General features: G+C 38.3%; 1 protein-coding gene across 1 annotated transcript; it reads right to left on the bottom strand.

Annotated features, from left to right (window-relative positions):
• Positions 1 to 656: 656 nt before the first annotated feature.
• On the bottom strand, positions 657 to 7958 carry LOC588670 (proteasome subunit beta type-2). The gene is made up of 6 exons (XM_003727174.3): positions 7777 to 7958; positions 6133 to 6255; positions 5244 to 5314; positions 3923 to 4085; positions 2797 to 2846; positions 657 to 1884 (listed from the first exon to the last, which is right to left on the bottom strand). The coding sequence occupies exons 1-6, from the start codon at positions 7865 to 7867 to the stop codon at positions 1777 to 1779; spliced, it is 606 nt and encodes a 201-aa protein (XP_003727222.1). The 5' UTR covers positions 7868 to 7958; the 3' UTR covers positions 657 to 1776.
• Positions 7959 to 16097: the final 8139 nt, after the last annotated feature.

The raw sequence follows: 16097 nt of genomic DNA, 5'->3' as shown, positions 1-16097 counted from the left end.
TGGGTGGTCTAATCCCTCCTGGCCAAACTAGTACAGACAAGCTTTAAAGGCCTAATGTGTGTGGAAATTATTTGGATGAATTTTGTTTGTGTTGCATGGCAAGTGGTTCTCGGTCATCTATGAACTCTTTATCATATTCCGAACTTTAACTTGAACCAAACCCTATCATCTTGAACTCTCACCTGTGCCCTTACCCCCACATCTTCGACAATGACCTTGGTGCAAAACACAGCAAAAATGTGAATAAATAACCCCGTATTTAAATCAGATCCATTTCAAGTTCCGATCTATCCTCTTTATCCCCCCCCCCCCCTCTCTCTCATCTATCTTTCCCACTTTCTCTCCCTCCTCATGCTATCATTCTCAAAACACAGATAAATTTTCATTTTATGACATTTTCCACCGCAGCATGTACTACTTCAACAGCGACTGCATTGCCTTCTACTCCAAAGTGAATATCACATGACACCCTCACAGAAAACCATCTGCCGACAAAGACCAAACTGGCTTCAGGATAAGGACTGCTTTTCTCATCTCCCTCAATGGTTTTTTGGAAAGTGTTAAGCAACTTCAGTTGCATTTTTCCAGGCAGGGAATCTCTACAAGTAAAACCTAATATTAACGCACATTCACGTACGATACAAAATCACAGAATATAATAGTTTGAAGAGTTTATTACATCTGTACATGTACAAAACAAATCAACATCTCACATTAATTAACTTGAGGTCTAGTCGCTCTAGTGTAAGAGAATTCAAAATTTACTTTTGACATTCCACTTAAAATGTACTAGATCTAGATGAACTATGAACCAAAACTACTGAACCAAAATACATGTATCTTCGCTTTAATCATTACAAAAATGATCAGGTGTAGAACAAAATGTGACCATGTGCCATGGTTACAATCTTTAAGAATTTTTTTTTTTTTTTTATGGGCATAAGTATCATATTATCCATAAACTGCCAGGGAAAATATACAGTCCACTTTAGCAGGGAATTTGATGACAGGTTGGAAGAAAGATAAAAGTAACAGTAAATTCATTCATTGTGGCTGGGCAAAATTTTGTGTGCTCTGATGAGGGTAAAAAACAACTTTTCACACTGCATCACTCTTTTGATATGAATTAACCCATTGGGTAATTTTACAGTCTATTCTAAATGAACAAATAAAATTACATGTATACTGTCAAAATAAGTTTACAACACTGATAGAGAAAGACCTTATGCTCTTTTCTCACCAACTTCTGGAGTTTATCTTTCACATAGGCTTTATACAGGAGTTACCAGGTTCCATATTTGTGCCACGAGACTGTTACACATCGATGTAAATCTTGATAGAATAATTACTGGGATCCATCTTAACCAAATCTCATCTGTTCCCCAGCTATACCCCAACATCTACATGTATGTATCTACTACACCACCAGCAACTGCCTGAGACATGGATCTCCCTTCATTCTTTCTCTTTTACAAACTCAAACTGGTGTCCTTTTGTAGAAATACATGGGTGTATGCTCTACATAGGAGGCATGGTAGAATTATCAAATAGAAGAAAAGAATATATATGTATATCCCTTGTAAACATGAATCTACACATTGATTAGATTTTACTGTGTGATTCGCTACTTTTACAGATGTAAACTTGCAACAACAGCTCGTCTTGTCTCATTCACAAAATGGTCCACAGCCTTAGAGGCTTTGAGAATAACGATAACAAAAGAACATACAGTATGCATTATTTACAAAATATGTTTCCTGGATTGCCATGGTAATGCTAGGCTTTTGCAGGCTTTAAAGGGAGGTTGGGTAATTCATGAATACCATCCTTGTCGACGATGCGGATCTGGAACGTTGGGAGGTTGACAATGAACCTCTTTTGGACCTGTAATAACACAGACAGACAGAAGGAAAATATATATATAGGCATATATATAATGAGTTGCAACAAATTCTTTTCACTGGTTATGGCAAGCCAGAGTGATGAAAACTTGTACTGGGATCAAATGAATTCATTTCTGCGTCTCACTCAAGCATTAAACATGCTCTGATTCTTTGGTTCTATTTGATAGGACAGACCCTGAACAATCCACATCTATATGTATGAGAATATCCAGATTTGTATGTGAAGAGACTTTTTTCCCAATTGTAAACTGTGTTTTTATGACTCACTGTATAACTAACCCTAACCCAACACAACCTTTACCTGTGACTAACCTTATGTATTTTGAAAATTAAATCCATGGATATATGCACATCCCCCTCCCCCCCCCCCCCCCCCCCCTTGAAGTTTGTTATTGAAGCTAGCATTAAAGTGACTCAGTAAAATTGTTGAAGGTGGATGAAAACATTGAGTAATTTTGTATGAAATGTTACCCAACCGTTTTTCTATGAAAATAAGACATAAGACAGGCTTTTACAAATCTTTCAACACTTCAACGTCTGGAATGGTATATAGAGCCAATTAATTGCTTTGTGACAATTTAAATTCACCTAAAATGTAATTGAATTGTAATAATATAGTTGGGAGAATTAAGGAATCGATCAGATCAGTTTTTTCCAATTTTTATCATTGATAATGGTCTGTTTTCACTCAAACTTTCAGATTATCTTTACTTGTACATCTAGCACCATTTTTAATCATAATGTCCCAATTGCACTAAAATGTGAGATTTGTTTAATCAATGACATATCATCGGCTGCTGCCCGCAAAAGGCCGTAACGACATTGTCAACAGTAGAAACGGCCTTGTTGTGGACAGCCGACGATGAAGATGTCACACAGATGGGCCACTTACCTCTAATAGGCACTTCTTCAACACTTCAACTGCTTGGTCCCGAGTCATATCTGAGTAACATATAAAGGAAAGATAAGATGGAGAAAGAGTGAGCAAAGACATTTACATTTAAGTACAATCAGAAATATAGGTGGCAGAAGCCAAACTAGTCTGTGATCTACTCACTCTTCATGTCATACCACTTATTCTTATTCAAATAAACCTAAGCACATGCTGTTCTATCCAATATAATACAACTCACTCCTGTAAGATCTGGTGAAGGCAGTAATTCTGAACCACAAAGAATATAATATATTTTTTCAATTAAAAAAATGAAATAAAATGCTTTCCAGTACTATCAAACAATTGGTAAGTGTATGATGTCCAGCAGTGCTCGAGGAGGTAAGTGTCCTCATATGCATATGCCCACCTTTACATTCAGCTTTCAGGGAGGATTCATTCCGAAATCAGGGAGGTTTCTATCGATTGCATACACCATAATAGAGATAATCTTTCAATGAATCAGGGAGGCATTCAAGTTTGTGTGGAGTGCCGTATCAAAAAAATAAAAATAAGGAGGCCTCCTTAAAAATCAGGGAGGGTTGGCATCTCAGCATATGGTGTGTGTGCGCCAAAGTAAGCGCACTAAACTCAATTTTTTTTTTAATGACATTGAGTAATCTCCAAATGACTCCTTTTAAAATCATCTAGGAGTGTCGTATGAAACACATGATTTTCGCTACTTTTGATGAAATCTATCTGCTCTCACTGAGGATGTGTGCACCTATCATACTCAGCATGAAGGCTCAATAAAATTGATGCACGCAGCCTCACCTCAGGTGCTGATAGATTGTATAATGAGCTCAATCACAATGAATTATTTACATATACATTTCATTATTTAAATGTTATAACTGAATAATTACAACATGTTTTATTTTACGATTATTTGATATAAGTTGTTTAGTTAATTAGAATTAGTTATTAATATGAAGATTGCTAAAAGTATTGATTTCTTATATTCTTGTGTGTATTAATAATTTGTAAACTGAATTGTATGAGTCTCTGGACTTTTTATTCAGAATGTTTTATTTACAATAAACCAGAATTGAATTGAATTGAATTGAATATACTAGCCAACTCTCACCTCTCCTGTAGTGCCTATCAAGGATACTCAGTGTAAAGTAGGATCCGTAGCCGTGAGCAGCGAAAGGGACCTGCTGCAGTGAACCCAGGTAGTCCATGTAGAACAGGCAAGGACCATCCGTCTCATCATGACCAGCTAAGAGTAGGTTCACCTGGTATGGTGTCTGTGATGGGCAAACAGGAGACTCAATTATTAGTTAAAGGGGCATGTTCCCGCCAGTGTAGTTATCGCTGCTCTAGTCATCGCCATCTTGGTTCCGAAGGTCGACTTCTAATTTGCATACAGCTGTCAATCAAAGTACGCGCGGCCTGGCCTGCCTTCGCCAAGCCAGCTGATTGCTGCCGATTGCGACGTCACGAAAGTGGGCGGAAACAGCAGCCGAATCTTAGAGCCGAACTGCGATTGGTATTACTTCGGCACATGTATGCGATAATCGACATTGTCCGGGCATTCGGAACATGCCATCTGCGTAAGAGCCGTATTCTGTTGATGTCAATAGGCAGCTAGCACCGTCCGCCAGCGGGTACGTATTTTGAACGCCCTCTGGAATACGGGGAACATGCCCCTTTAAATGTACATATTTTATTACCAATACCTGACTGTTGATAGGGGCCTCATGAATTTGGCAATTATTTAAATCAATGTGTGAGACTGCAAAGCATTTCTCAAACAGACTGCAGCATTGATATATTTGGTTTAAAAAAATTAAAACAAAAAAGTTATAATAATTTCATCTCATTTCATTTATTTAGTTCCACTTCTCATAAAATATATATAAAAATTTACATACAATATGTGATTAACACAACAAAACAAGAAAATTGCATAACAATATTAGAAAGAATTAAGAGTACCTAGAATTTATACTCGAGACTGTGATGGAGGATTAATTTCTGACCATCAGCTTTTTTTGCATTTTAAACATTCTTTACGCAACATTTAAAGTTCACATGAATTGCAGCCTATCTTAGCATTTAGTCACTTAACAAAATGCTATTAACATCTGTTTACTGATAGCAACAAGGAAAAAAATATAGTGATCAGACATTTTTTCCTCAAAGACATACGTGTACATGTAGCTTTAGATGTAGGATTTGGGTTAAGGTTGCATTTGGGTATTAGCCTTAGATTAGGTTCATGGTAAGGCCTTGGAATAGTGTTTGGTCGGATTGGTCCTGTTCGAAATTCAGTTAACGGATGAAATTGATCGCTGAGCAATCGTCGTAGGAGCATGTGCTGTCTCGTACAGCTAGATATATTGAATTTTGCTGTGGTCTTTGCACTAAGGATATGCGTTGAAAATCATGTAAGATTTACTTACCTTACTGCGTAGGAAGTCTGCCAGGTTTTTCCTTGTGAAGTTAGCAGCTGCTTTCGGTGACAGTTCATAACCTGTAACAGATTTTAACGAGAAGAATTATCGGTAACGTAAAATCACTGTTAAGAAAAGATCCTTCAATTGTCAAACATATCAAGTATATGTGTATATCAATGCTGCTCTGCTGTTCAATCAGTTTTTACCAACCATTTGATATTCTTTATGTTGAATGAAGTTCTGAAACTTCTTACCATGCAAACGATTGTCCAAAAATACGTTCTACTTTTTTCACAAAGCTGTAAGCTGCCAGCTACAATGATAAAGGTAAAGTGCATTTTGGTTGGGTTTTTTTCAATTGCTTTCTCACTCTTTTTATGTCAGTTTAATAAAATATCAAAATAGAAAGGATCCCTGAAAAGGATTGCTATTCACATAGCCTCCTATAAAAAATATGATAAGAAATAGCTGCTTTTTGGTTTGGACTAAATTGTCATGCCACATATTATGTGGCGCACCCATTTTTGTATGCAGTGCATTAGAATTTCAACAAGATAGAGGTCAATTAAAGAGCTGTTTGGTAGCCTGGCAGTGTTTTAGGTTGGTAACCCTTAGCCTACATTTTTGCTGAATGCTAAACATGGCCATCTCACCGATAAAACTGACTTTTTGCACCCTGTACTTAAGAATTGTCATACTCTAACAGTTGTCAAGAAATGTATGAAAACACATATTTTCTAATTTGTTGTAATATTCCTCTCTGTTTGTAATTAACGTAAGCTTCATATCATAATGTGCTCTCTTTTTGTTATCTGTTAGTATTTCTTGTTTATGCGCTTTGTATCTAATGAAAAGGGGATTTATAAAATGTAATATATTATTATTATTTACTTACCGTTCCTGATCTTGTAGAGCTGAATATTCTTCTGGATATACTCTGCAAACTGGACAGTATCACCGGACTCACCAGCACACAACATGAGGAGCTTACTGCTCAAAGGAAACATCTTCTCTTGGTCTAAAAAGTGGAAAGGAGGGGGAGAATGAAGGAAAAGGTGGAGAGTTGTTATTTTTTGTAGTGATTGTACATATTGCTATTGTTATCTATATTAATTTGCATTTGAAATATGAATGCATTTATGATGCTGATTCTCAACATGCAATATCATGCTTATGCTCACCTTATTTTGTATACTATGTGACACCAATTGGAAACAAATTTCTGTATATATCGAGTCTTATCAACACTAAAACTTGAATCGTGAACATGTAGGTTTAAGTGTAAATTAGGATGTACAATTCCAACTTTTGATTTGTTAGGAAGTTTCTTCTCTGACGCTTAGTTTAGGAGCAAGGAAGATTCTACAATAGTAGTCTACCATCGCTTTTACCTAGCTGGATCAGTAATTTCAATTGTTCATAAATTTGGCATTGTTTCGACGGGTTGGATTATAACATCTTTTTACATTTCAACTATATCTTCTTCTTCTCCTTCTCCTTGTCTTTCTCCTTCTCTCTTTTTTCCTTCTTCGTTTCCTCCAGCACCTTCTTGATCTTTGTTCTTCTTCTTCATCTTCTTCTTTAAAAAAAACACAAACAACTCTTGACTTTGTCTTAGTTTGGATCTTCTTCTTGGCTTCCTTATTTTGTTTCTCTTTATCCTTCTTCTTCTTCTTCTTCTTACAAAAAACACACACAAATTTGTCTTAGTTTGGATGGTTGGGTCTTCTCTTCTTCTTCGCTTCCCCATTTTCTTTCTCTTTTTCTTCTTCTTCTTCCAACCCCCCCCCCCCCCCCACAAATTTGTCTTACTAGTTTAGATGGTTGGGTCTTCTTCTTCGCTTCATCATTTTCTTCTTCTTTTTTCATTCTTCTTTTCCTCCTGCTCCTTCTTTGTCTTCTCTTCTTCTTACTTGAGTTTTTAGATGGTTAGCCGTTAGGTCTTCTTGTCATTTTCTTTTTCTTTTTTCCTCTTCTTGTCATTTTCTTTTTTTCTTCTTCTTCTTCTTCTCATTTTCTTTCTGGGCGTTGTGGCGTGCGCTTAAAATCCAACTTCTTGTTCTTCCTCCTCCTCCTCCTCCTCCTCCTCCTTCTCCTCCGTTGGTTTCAGAGATCAGCAATCAATTCATTAGTTGCCAGGTTGCGGACTTGTCTGGTTGGATCGAGCTGCCGAGCGCAAGCCGAGTTGTCATGCGCCCGACGTCGACAACACTCCATTTTAACGAACGCGAATTACAGGCAATGGGACCATTACATGATCTAGGGTGGCACAATTCCGAGATAACAGTCATCAAAACGGTTCATTTCCCCCTCTACATCATGAAAATAAAAACCTCTGTCAGTGGTCTATCGCCCCTTCCCCCTTCCCACAAATAAAATTTCACATTGATTTCTAGTTTTTGAAAGAAATAGATCTAGATTTTCTAAAGATTAACAAAAGAGGAGATTGCATTTTCATTCACCGTTCACTCAGTTTACAAATCACATTCACAAACTCAACACACTTTTCCAAAAACAAAAGGTTGTGTGTAACACTTACCATGTTTGAAGACAAAAACACTTCTTCCTGCATTCATGTCGGATGCAAGTAAAACATAATCAGGACCCTGAATGCCTAAAAGAAACTCCATTTTGTAGGAATATGATGATAAAAAATATCAACCACAGGATAAAACATGCAACTTCATTCACCTTGGAATGGTTGATTCTGACCGTAGATGGCAGCATTGCCAAACAATCTGCGGATCGGAGCAAACAAAAATAATATTGTTTCCTTCAGCTAATCTACTTTATTATTATTTTAAATCTTTCATACAAATCATTATACCCCCCCCCCTCCCCCCAAGAAAAAAGAAAAGCGAAATTAAGAAAGAAAGAGAGAAAAGGACAAAATAGAGGTAAAGAACAAAAAATATGGAAAGAAAAACAGATAAATAAATAAATATAAAAAACAAAAATGAAAAAAGAAACTAAGAAAGAAAGTTACAATCCGGTTTATTGGTCTGCCTTCAAATTATTAAGGTATAGTCATCCAGTGTAAATGATGTTAAAAAAAGTCTGGATAATTCAAAACTTTATTGTAAAATGTTCAACGTACGTGGCCGTCCTGTATTATTCATTGCGGAAGAAGGTTTCATGCGATATATAGCATTTGTCTGTTGAGTGTATAAAGCAGGGCCGTAATAATATGATTGCAGGCAGGGACCTCCAATGATAACCATATTAATGCTGATCAGGTTACCGTAGGTAAACAAGTAATATTATCATTATCATTATCATGATATGATTATATTTGTATAAGGAAAATAACTGAAACAATGATTTAGACGATTGCAAAGTTTTTGGAGTTACTTAGACCTTGCTCAAGTTCATAAATATGATTATAAACTGAGTTCCCCCTCATTTTTTCGAAAAACTGACCACCAATGTAAAAAGACTCAAACCACTGTTATTTTTCTTTTTCTCTTTATCCTTGTTTATTTGATGATCTGTAATGACATTTCCCAAAAGAAAGAGAGAGAGAGAGAGAGATGGGGGGGGGGGGGGGGGGGGGGGGGGTCATGGGGCATATTACAGGCAGATGTGAAACGAGACACAGAAAACTGGGCAAAGAAAGGGAGATATGGGAGATTGTGAAAGACAATAGAGGGGACAGAACTCTCGAGGACGATGCAGGGAATAGAATTGTTATTTTCATGTATGCAATAGGAATACCATCAGAGTTGGAACATGGAATGTGAGAACACTGTATCAGAGCGGCAAGCTGGAAAATGTTAAACAAGAGATGATGAGGCTAAATGTCAACATATTAGGACTAAATGAAACAAGATGGCTGAATAACGGCGAGTTTGTGATAGATGAGCACAGATTGATTTATGCAGGAGGTGAAAAGCATGAAAGAGGTGTGGGGTTACTGCTGGATCCAGATATCTCAAAGAGTGTGTTGGGACACTGGTGTGTAAGTGATAGGGTGCTCCTAGTGAAACTGCAGGGACACCCTTTTAACATCTCAATCACAGTGGTTTATGCACCAACGGCAGATAGTGCTGACGAAGTTATTGACACCTTTTATGATTCCTTAGATAAAGCTAAATCTCAGTGCAAATCGAATGACATTGTCATTGTCCTGGGAGACCTGAACGCTAAAGTCGGTCAAGGTACAGAGGGTAAAGCAGTAGGTCCGCATGGAATTGGTGAAAGGAATGAACGAGGGGACAGATGGGTTCAGTGGTGTGAGGGGGAGAACATGGTCATCACTAATACTTGGTTCAAAGAACACCCTAGACGAGTATACACTTGGAAGAGTCCTGGCGACATCGTCAGAAACCAGATAGACTATTGCCATAGTAGATTTAAAAGAGCAGTGAAACAATCAAAAACGTATCCAGGGGCTGACTGCGGAAGTGATCATGTGCCGGTGATAATACACTACAGTGCAAATTAAAGAAACTCAAGAGACCAAAAGTTGTGAAAATATTGGATTTTAAACAGTTGAGTAAACCGGACATACGTCAAGAATTTACTGTACAAGTAAAGAATAGGTTTGAGTTGCTCATAGATGAAGGTGAAGAAAACACGTGGGAGACGATGAGAAATATTCTGGTAGAAACAGCGGAAGAGTATGTGCCGACGAAAGAGAGAAAAAGAAGGAACAAATGGATGACAGAGGAGATTCTTTTGATGATGAAAGATAGACAGAAAATTGGAAATAGACAATGCAAGAAATATAGGGACCTAGACAAACAAATTAGGCAAAAATGTAATGAGGCAAAAGAGAGCTGGCTAAACGAACAATGTGTAGAAATTGAAAATCAATTCGATAAGAATAGTACACTCTAAAAAAAAACTGCTCAATTTGAGTCAAAATGTTACTCTTTTGGGTGGTCAAAAGGAAACCACCCGACTTTTGAGTAAACTTTACTCAGCATGTGTTGAGTAACAAATCTACCCATCTGTTGAGTAAAAATATTACTCAATAAAAGATTAAATCTCTACTCAGTTTGAATGAGTCAACCTTTACTCAATATTTACTCTTTGTTTAGCGGTTTCCTTTTTACTCAGTACTGGGTAGAAACGTAATCAACTCATGTCGAGTAAGAAACTGCTCATGAGTTGAGCCAAATTTTACTCAATTAACGAGTACATGTTTTGACTCAAATTGTTTGAGCGATTTTTTTGCTCAATTATTGAGTATGTTTTCTGGGTAACGCTTAGTTGCTCAATCAATATTGAGTAAAAACATGTACTAAGTTAAGTACATGTTTTTACTCCATTAGGGGTGCAAACCGATGCAATAGCAGCACCTTTAGGGGTTCAATCCTGCACCCTTTAAAAGGTGCAATCCTGCACCCATCATCGAGGAATACTGGTAAAATTTGCTCGTACACAAATACATATTAAACATGCATGATGTTTCTTGGTTAGTAATCATATAATCAATATATCTATTGCTAAAACGTGAATGTAATTGTAACATGATCAGACAAAATAATATATTGGTTAATGATTGCCAAAGGAAAATACAAAATCAAAAAATTGATGTGCATTGTCATAATTTGCTTAACAAATCATGATAAATGTATTTTTATGTGAACACGTGGAAAGTAATCATGAATATGCATGCAATATGCAAACTTTTATTTTGCACCCTCTTTTGGTCGATAGGGTTCATTTTTGTGGGAAGGGTGCAAAATCTTATATTGCACCCTTTTTTTAACCCCTTTTCCTTCAATAGGGTTCATTTTTATGTAAAGGGTGCAAACTCTTATCTTGCACCCTTTTTTGCACCCTTTTTTCTAAGAGTGTATCTCAGTTCTTTCGCATCTTTCTGCACGCGCACATGCATGCACGAGACATGCACATGACGGACAATGAAAGAGTACAAAATATCCAGTTCCTTAGGTAGACAAAGGAACATACAGCTGCTATTATGTAAAAATGTGTAGAACAGGTGTCACATGCATATTGACAGCTAGTTGCACTTTCCATCGATCCAACTTTCACTCGCACCCGAGGTAAATTCGGGTAAGAGATCAATGTTGATTTATTTATCACCTGCCGCAGCGTAATACCCAACCGTAGTTTACTCAAAATTGATACAAACGAAATTCGTACTCAATGTTGAGTCATTGATTTACTCTTTATCGAAGGTAACAAATTACTCGGGTGACGAGTATCACTAAAATCAAGGTCTTACTCCAGCTTGAGTACTGAATTGCTCATTTTGTTACTCAACTTGTTTTACTCGGCACAATTTACTCGCTGACATTAAGAGTGTAATGTTTACCAAAGAATAAATGAGATTTCAGATAAAAAAAGTCTGGTTGTTCAAACCCTGGCTGTATCAAAGGAAAAGATGGGTCAATCCTGTTTGAAATGAAGGACAAAATGAGTAGGTGGACGCAATACATTGGCGAACTTTTTGAGGATAGTAGGGAAGCAATGCCGAGTTTTGCAGATGAAGTCAAAGGGGAGAAAATTCTTAAATCTGAAGTCCGTTGGGCAATGTCAAAGATGAAGAAAAACAAAGCAGCTGGACCAGATGGTGTGGTCACTGAAATGTTTGAAGCATTAGAGGAATATGGTGTTGATAGATTAACAGAAATTATCAACAAAATATATGATGACGGAACATTTCCAGATGAATTGGGCAGATCCATTTTCATTACTCTCCCAAAGAAACCGGGAGCCGTGGATTGTGAGCAATATAGGACAATCAGCCTTATTTGCCATATCACTAAGATTATTTTGAGGATTCTGCTTTTGAGAGCAAGAAGAAGCATAACTCCCATGGTCGGAAGGGAACAATTTGGTTTTGTAAAGGATGCGGGCACAAGAAATGCAATATTTGTGGTTAGAAATATAACGGAGAGAGCAGTCGAAATGCAAAAGGATGTGTACATGTGTTTTATTGATTATTCAAAGGCTTTTGATAAAGTAAGACATTCAGAACTTTTTGAAAAGCTGAAAAAGCTTGATATATATAGGAAAGATCTAAGACTGCTACAGAGTCTATATTGGAATCAGTTTGCATGCATCAGGGTAGAAGGAGAGTGTAGTGAATATATCAACATCAGACGGGGAGTCAGACAGGGTTGTGTTATGTCGCCAGACCTGTTCAATATGTATAGTGAAATCATTCTAAGAGAATTGGAAGATGAAAATGGGATACAAGTGGGTGGTCATTCAATCACAAATATTAGATATGCTGATGACACTGTTTTATTTTATGAATCAGAGAAAGATCTCCAAAGACTCCTGAATGTAGTTGTAAAAGAAAGTGAGAGAATGGGACTAGGGATCAACTATACCAAGACAAAGTGCCTGGTGGTATCCAAGAAGAGCAGTCCAAAATGTAACTTGAAACTGAAAGAACAGACTATTAAACAAGTCTCCTCATTTAACTACCTCGGCAGCATGATTACCGAGGATGCCAGATGCGAGACAGAGATCAAGAGAAGGATAGCTCTCGCTAAATCTGCATTTTCAAAGTTAGGCAAAATTCTGACAAATCGAACAATGTGTATGAGGACCAGAATAAGGATATTGAATTGTTACATATACCCAGTACTTATGTATGGTAGTGAAACATGGACTTTAGCCTCTGATACTAAAAAGCGTTTGGAAAGTTGCGAAATGTGGTTTCTAAGAAGAATGATGAAAATCCCCTGGACTGATAAAGTTAGTAATGAGGAAGTTCTTACACGAGCTGGAGTGCAAAGGAAAATGATACGTGAGATGTTGATTAGGCAGTTGAAGTTCATGGGTCACATTACACGTAAAGAAGGCCTAGAGAACCTTGCTTTGACAGGGAAAATTGTGGGAAGAAGGAGTAGGGGAAGAAGGAGGATACTTTGGATGGACAGTCTGCAGAAATTGTTGGAAGAGAGAGGAGTGAAAGAACTGGGAGTGGTACTAATACAGAAGGCTAGGAGCCGAGGGTTGTGGAACAGCATGATCGCCAAAGTCAAACGATATGGCACTTGAGAGAGAGAGATTTTCATGTAGCTGGGGTTATAGCAAACTCTAATCGGAAGCCTAAAACTCAAGACTGTGTCCGTGCGTAATACTTTCAGATGCAAGCCAGAGCTGGTATCACTTTCGTTTGTTATTCATATTAAATCTAGTATCTCTCTCTCTCTCAGTCTCTCTCTCTCTCTCTCTCTCTCTCTCACTCCCTTCAATTACCTTTCACTCTTTCCTGTATTTCTCTTCTCTCTTTAAACAAAATAGCCTATGGTTTAAATTATCAATACAATTAATGTTAGTTGTCATGAAAACATCTGCAATTAAAATTGTCCCTAAAATGAATGATAACGTAATGATAATGCATTTTATGTTGATTTTGATGAACATAATAATTTTCATATTAAATAATGTATAATAAATAGATCAAACACAGAAATTTGTCATGAAATAATTTTGATTGATTTCTTATTCAATAAAATACTACTACTAATAGTGATAAAGGCACGGACAAAAAACGGGTAGACACAGCAATTATAACACACACACACACATACGCACACACACACACACGCACACGCACACACACACACACACGCACACACACACACATACACCCCCCCCCCCCCCGCTTATTCAGCGGCTGGCTGAGTCGTTGCGAAATTTTCGGCGCGATTTTCAAATTTTAAAACACCCCCTTGAAACAAATCCTGCGTACGCCACTCCCTCGTGTACAAAAACTATGGTGAATTGGTTGGAGTCTGGACATTGTAGCAAATTGTGATAACCACGGAACGAAAGTTTTAAGGACTATTGTGTTCATCAAAGAATAGACGTCTTATAGTTATTTCTTTGTCAGCCCATGAACCTATTACGAATGGACATTCATCGTTTTCTTAAAGGTACTATGTCCCATTTGCAGGCCAAAAAAATGAAAAAGTTAAATTCCAACTGCATTTGAAAGATAATACTAATTTAGAACTTCCCCAAAAAGGTGGGGCTTGAAAATGTCTTCAAGTGGGAAAATAACGACTATTAGTTGTCAAATCGACTTAAAGCCCCAGTCCCATATAAAGCCGGACCAGCACGGACGAGCACGGACCACTCCGGACCATCCCGGACCATGGTCTGGGGTGATCCGGGATGGTCCGGGATGTTTTGTTCAAAAAATCGCAACCGCCGACCGTCTCCCCGGACCCAACACGGTACCACTACGGACCGCCCCGGACCGTCCGGGCAGCGTATTTTTTATTTACACGGCAGCGAGGGGAAAAGCTCCATTAATTCCAATGAAACCGCTCGCGGAGAGTCTAGACTAGGCTGGCTGACGTACCGTACCCTGCCCAGTTACCGCCCCCCTGTTACCAGTGGCTTATTAGACACAACGGCCGTCTTCCATCGCCCGAGTTTCTACGGTGCGCAATGAAGGCGTGCGACTAACTTGCCTATAGCAGCATACACGTTGTAAGGAACATGTGCACGAAATATGGTACACTGTCGATCGCCCATTTAACGGAGATACGCGAATGACGTCACTGTGCAGCAGTCAGCTATGCGCTTATTAAAGCCCCAGTCCCATATAAAGCCGGACCAGCACGGACGAGCACGGACCACTCCGGACCATCCCGGACCATGGTCTGGGGTGATCCGGGATGGTCCGGGATGTTTTGTTCAAAAAAGTGTGATGCTTTAAAAGCTACAGTCCCATATACGTCCCGGACCGTCCCGGACCATCCCGGACCCCATCCGGGGTGATCCGGGATTCGGTCCGTGTTGACACCGTGTTGGCACCGGGGTGGTCCTGGATGGTCCTGGATGGTCCTGGATGGTCCTGCCCTTACAAAAAAACCTAATGGTAAATGAATGGTGTTCGAATGGTGGCATCAATGGTAAATGGTATTTCAATGGTGTGCCAATGGTGGATTCTGTATGGTGAATGGTGTTTCAATGGTGGTGTATAATGATGAATGGTGTTTCAATGGTAGAGTCTGTATGGTGAATGGTGTTTCAATGGTGGAATTGTATGGTCAATGGTGTTTCAATGGTGGCGTCTGTATGGTGAATGGTGTTTCAACGGTAGAATTATATGGTCAATGGTGTGCCAATGGTGGATTCTGTATGGTGAATGGTGTTTCAATGGTGGTGTATGATGATGAATAGTGTTTCAATGGTAGAGTCTGTATGGTGAATGGTGTTTCAATGGTGGAATTGTATGGTCAATGGTGTGCCAATGGTGGAATTGTATGGTCAATGGTGTTTCAATGGTAGAGTCTGTATGGTGAATGGTGTTTCAATGGTGGAATTGTATGGTCAATGGTGTGCCAATGGTGGAATTGTATGGTCAATGGTGTTTCAATGGTAGAGTCTGTATGGTGAATGGTGTTTCAATGGTGGAAGTGTATGGTCAATGGTGTGCCAATGGTGGAATTGTATGGTCAATGGTGTTTCAATGGTAGAGTCTGTATGGTGAATGGTGTTTCAATGGTGGAATTGTATGGTCAATGGTGTTTCAATGGTAGAGTCTGTATGGTGAATGGTGTTTCAATGGTGGAATTGTATGGTCAATGGTGTTTCAATGGTGGAATTGTATGGTCAAAACTAGGTGTCCCTTATACTTTGAACTACAATTTGCTCTTTGATTTCGCTTTATTTTTCGCGAATTTTTCTTCATGATCAACGTTTCAAAGCTGACAAACTGCAAGGAATAATACCCTAGTCCTCAGGAACAAGGATGGATCTTTAGTTTTTTCTTCAATTTGGAGTAATTTTGGATCTGATATGTGTCTCTTTACCGTGAGTAACTGCTGTTTTGTGCCTGTGGTCCCACTCATATGACTCTGTGATGTACATTATTATACCTTTGCTTACATGAACATCTGTTATTGTTAATTAAAG

This window comes from Strongylocentrotus purpuratus, unplaced genomic scaffold (assembly GCF_000002235.5).
Source record: "Strongylocentrotus purpuratus isolate Spur 01 unplaced genomic scaffold, Spur_5.0 spur5_scaffold_13, whole genome shotgun sequence".
Classification (NCBI taxonomy): domain Eukaryota; kingdom Metazoa; phylum Echinodermata; class Echinoidea; order Camarodonta; family Strongylocentrotidae; genus Strongylocentrotus; species Strongylocentrotus purpuratus.
The sequence above is the reverse complement of the archived record's forward strand: the minus strand, read 5'-3'. Positions and strand labels throughout refer to the sequence as shown.

Bases quoted from the DNA above. Each gene is read 5' to 3' on its own strand.
- LOC588670 (XM_003727174.3), bottom strand. From the start codon at position 7,867: ATGGAGTTTCTTTTAGGCATTCAGGGTCCTGATTATGTTTTACTTGCA. The intron at 4,086-5,243 runs GTAAGTAAATCT...TGCCCATCACAG, and splicing joins CAGACTTCCTACGCAGTAAG to ACACCATACCAGGTGAACCT. The intron at 2,847-3,922 runs GTGAGAGTTGGC...TATGTTACTCAG, and splicing joins TGATAGGCACTACAGGAGAG to ATATGACTCGGGACCAAGCA.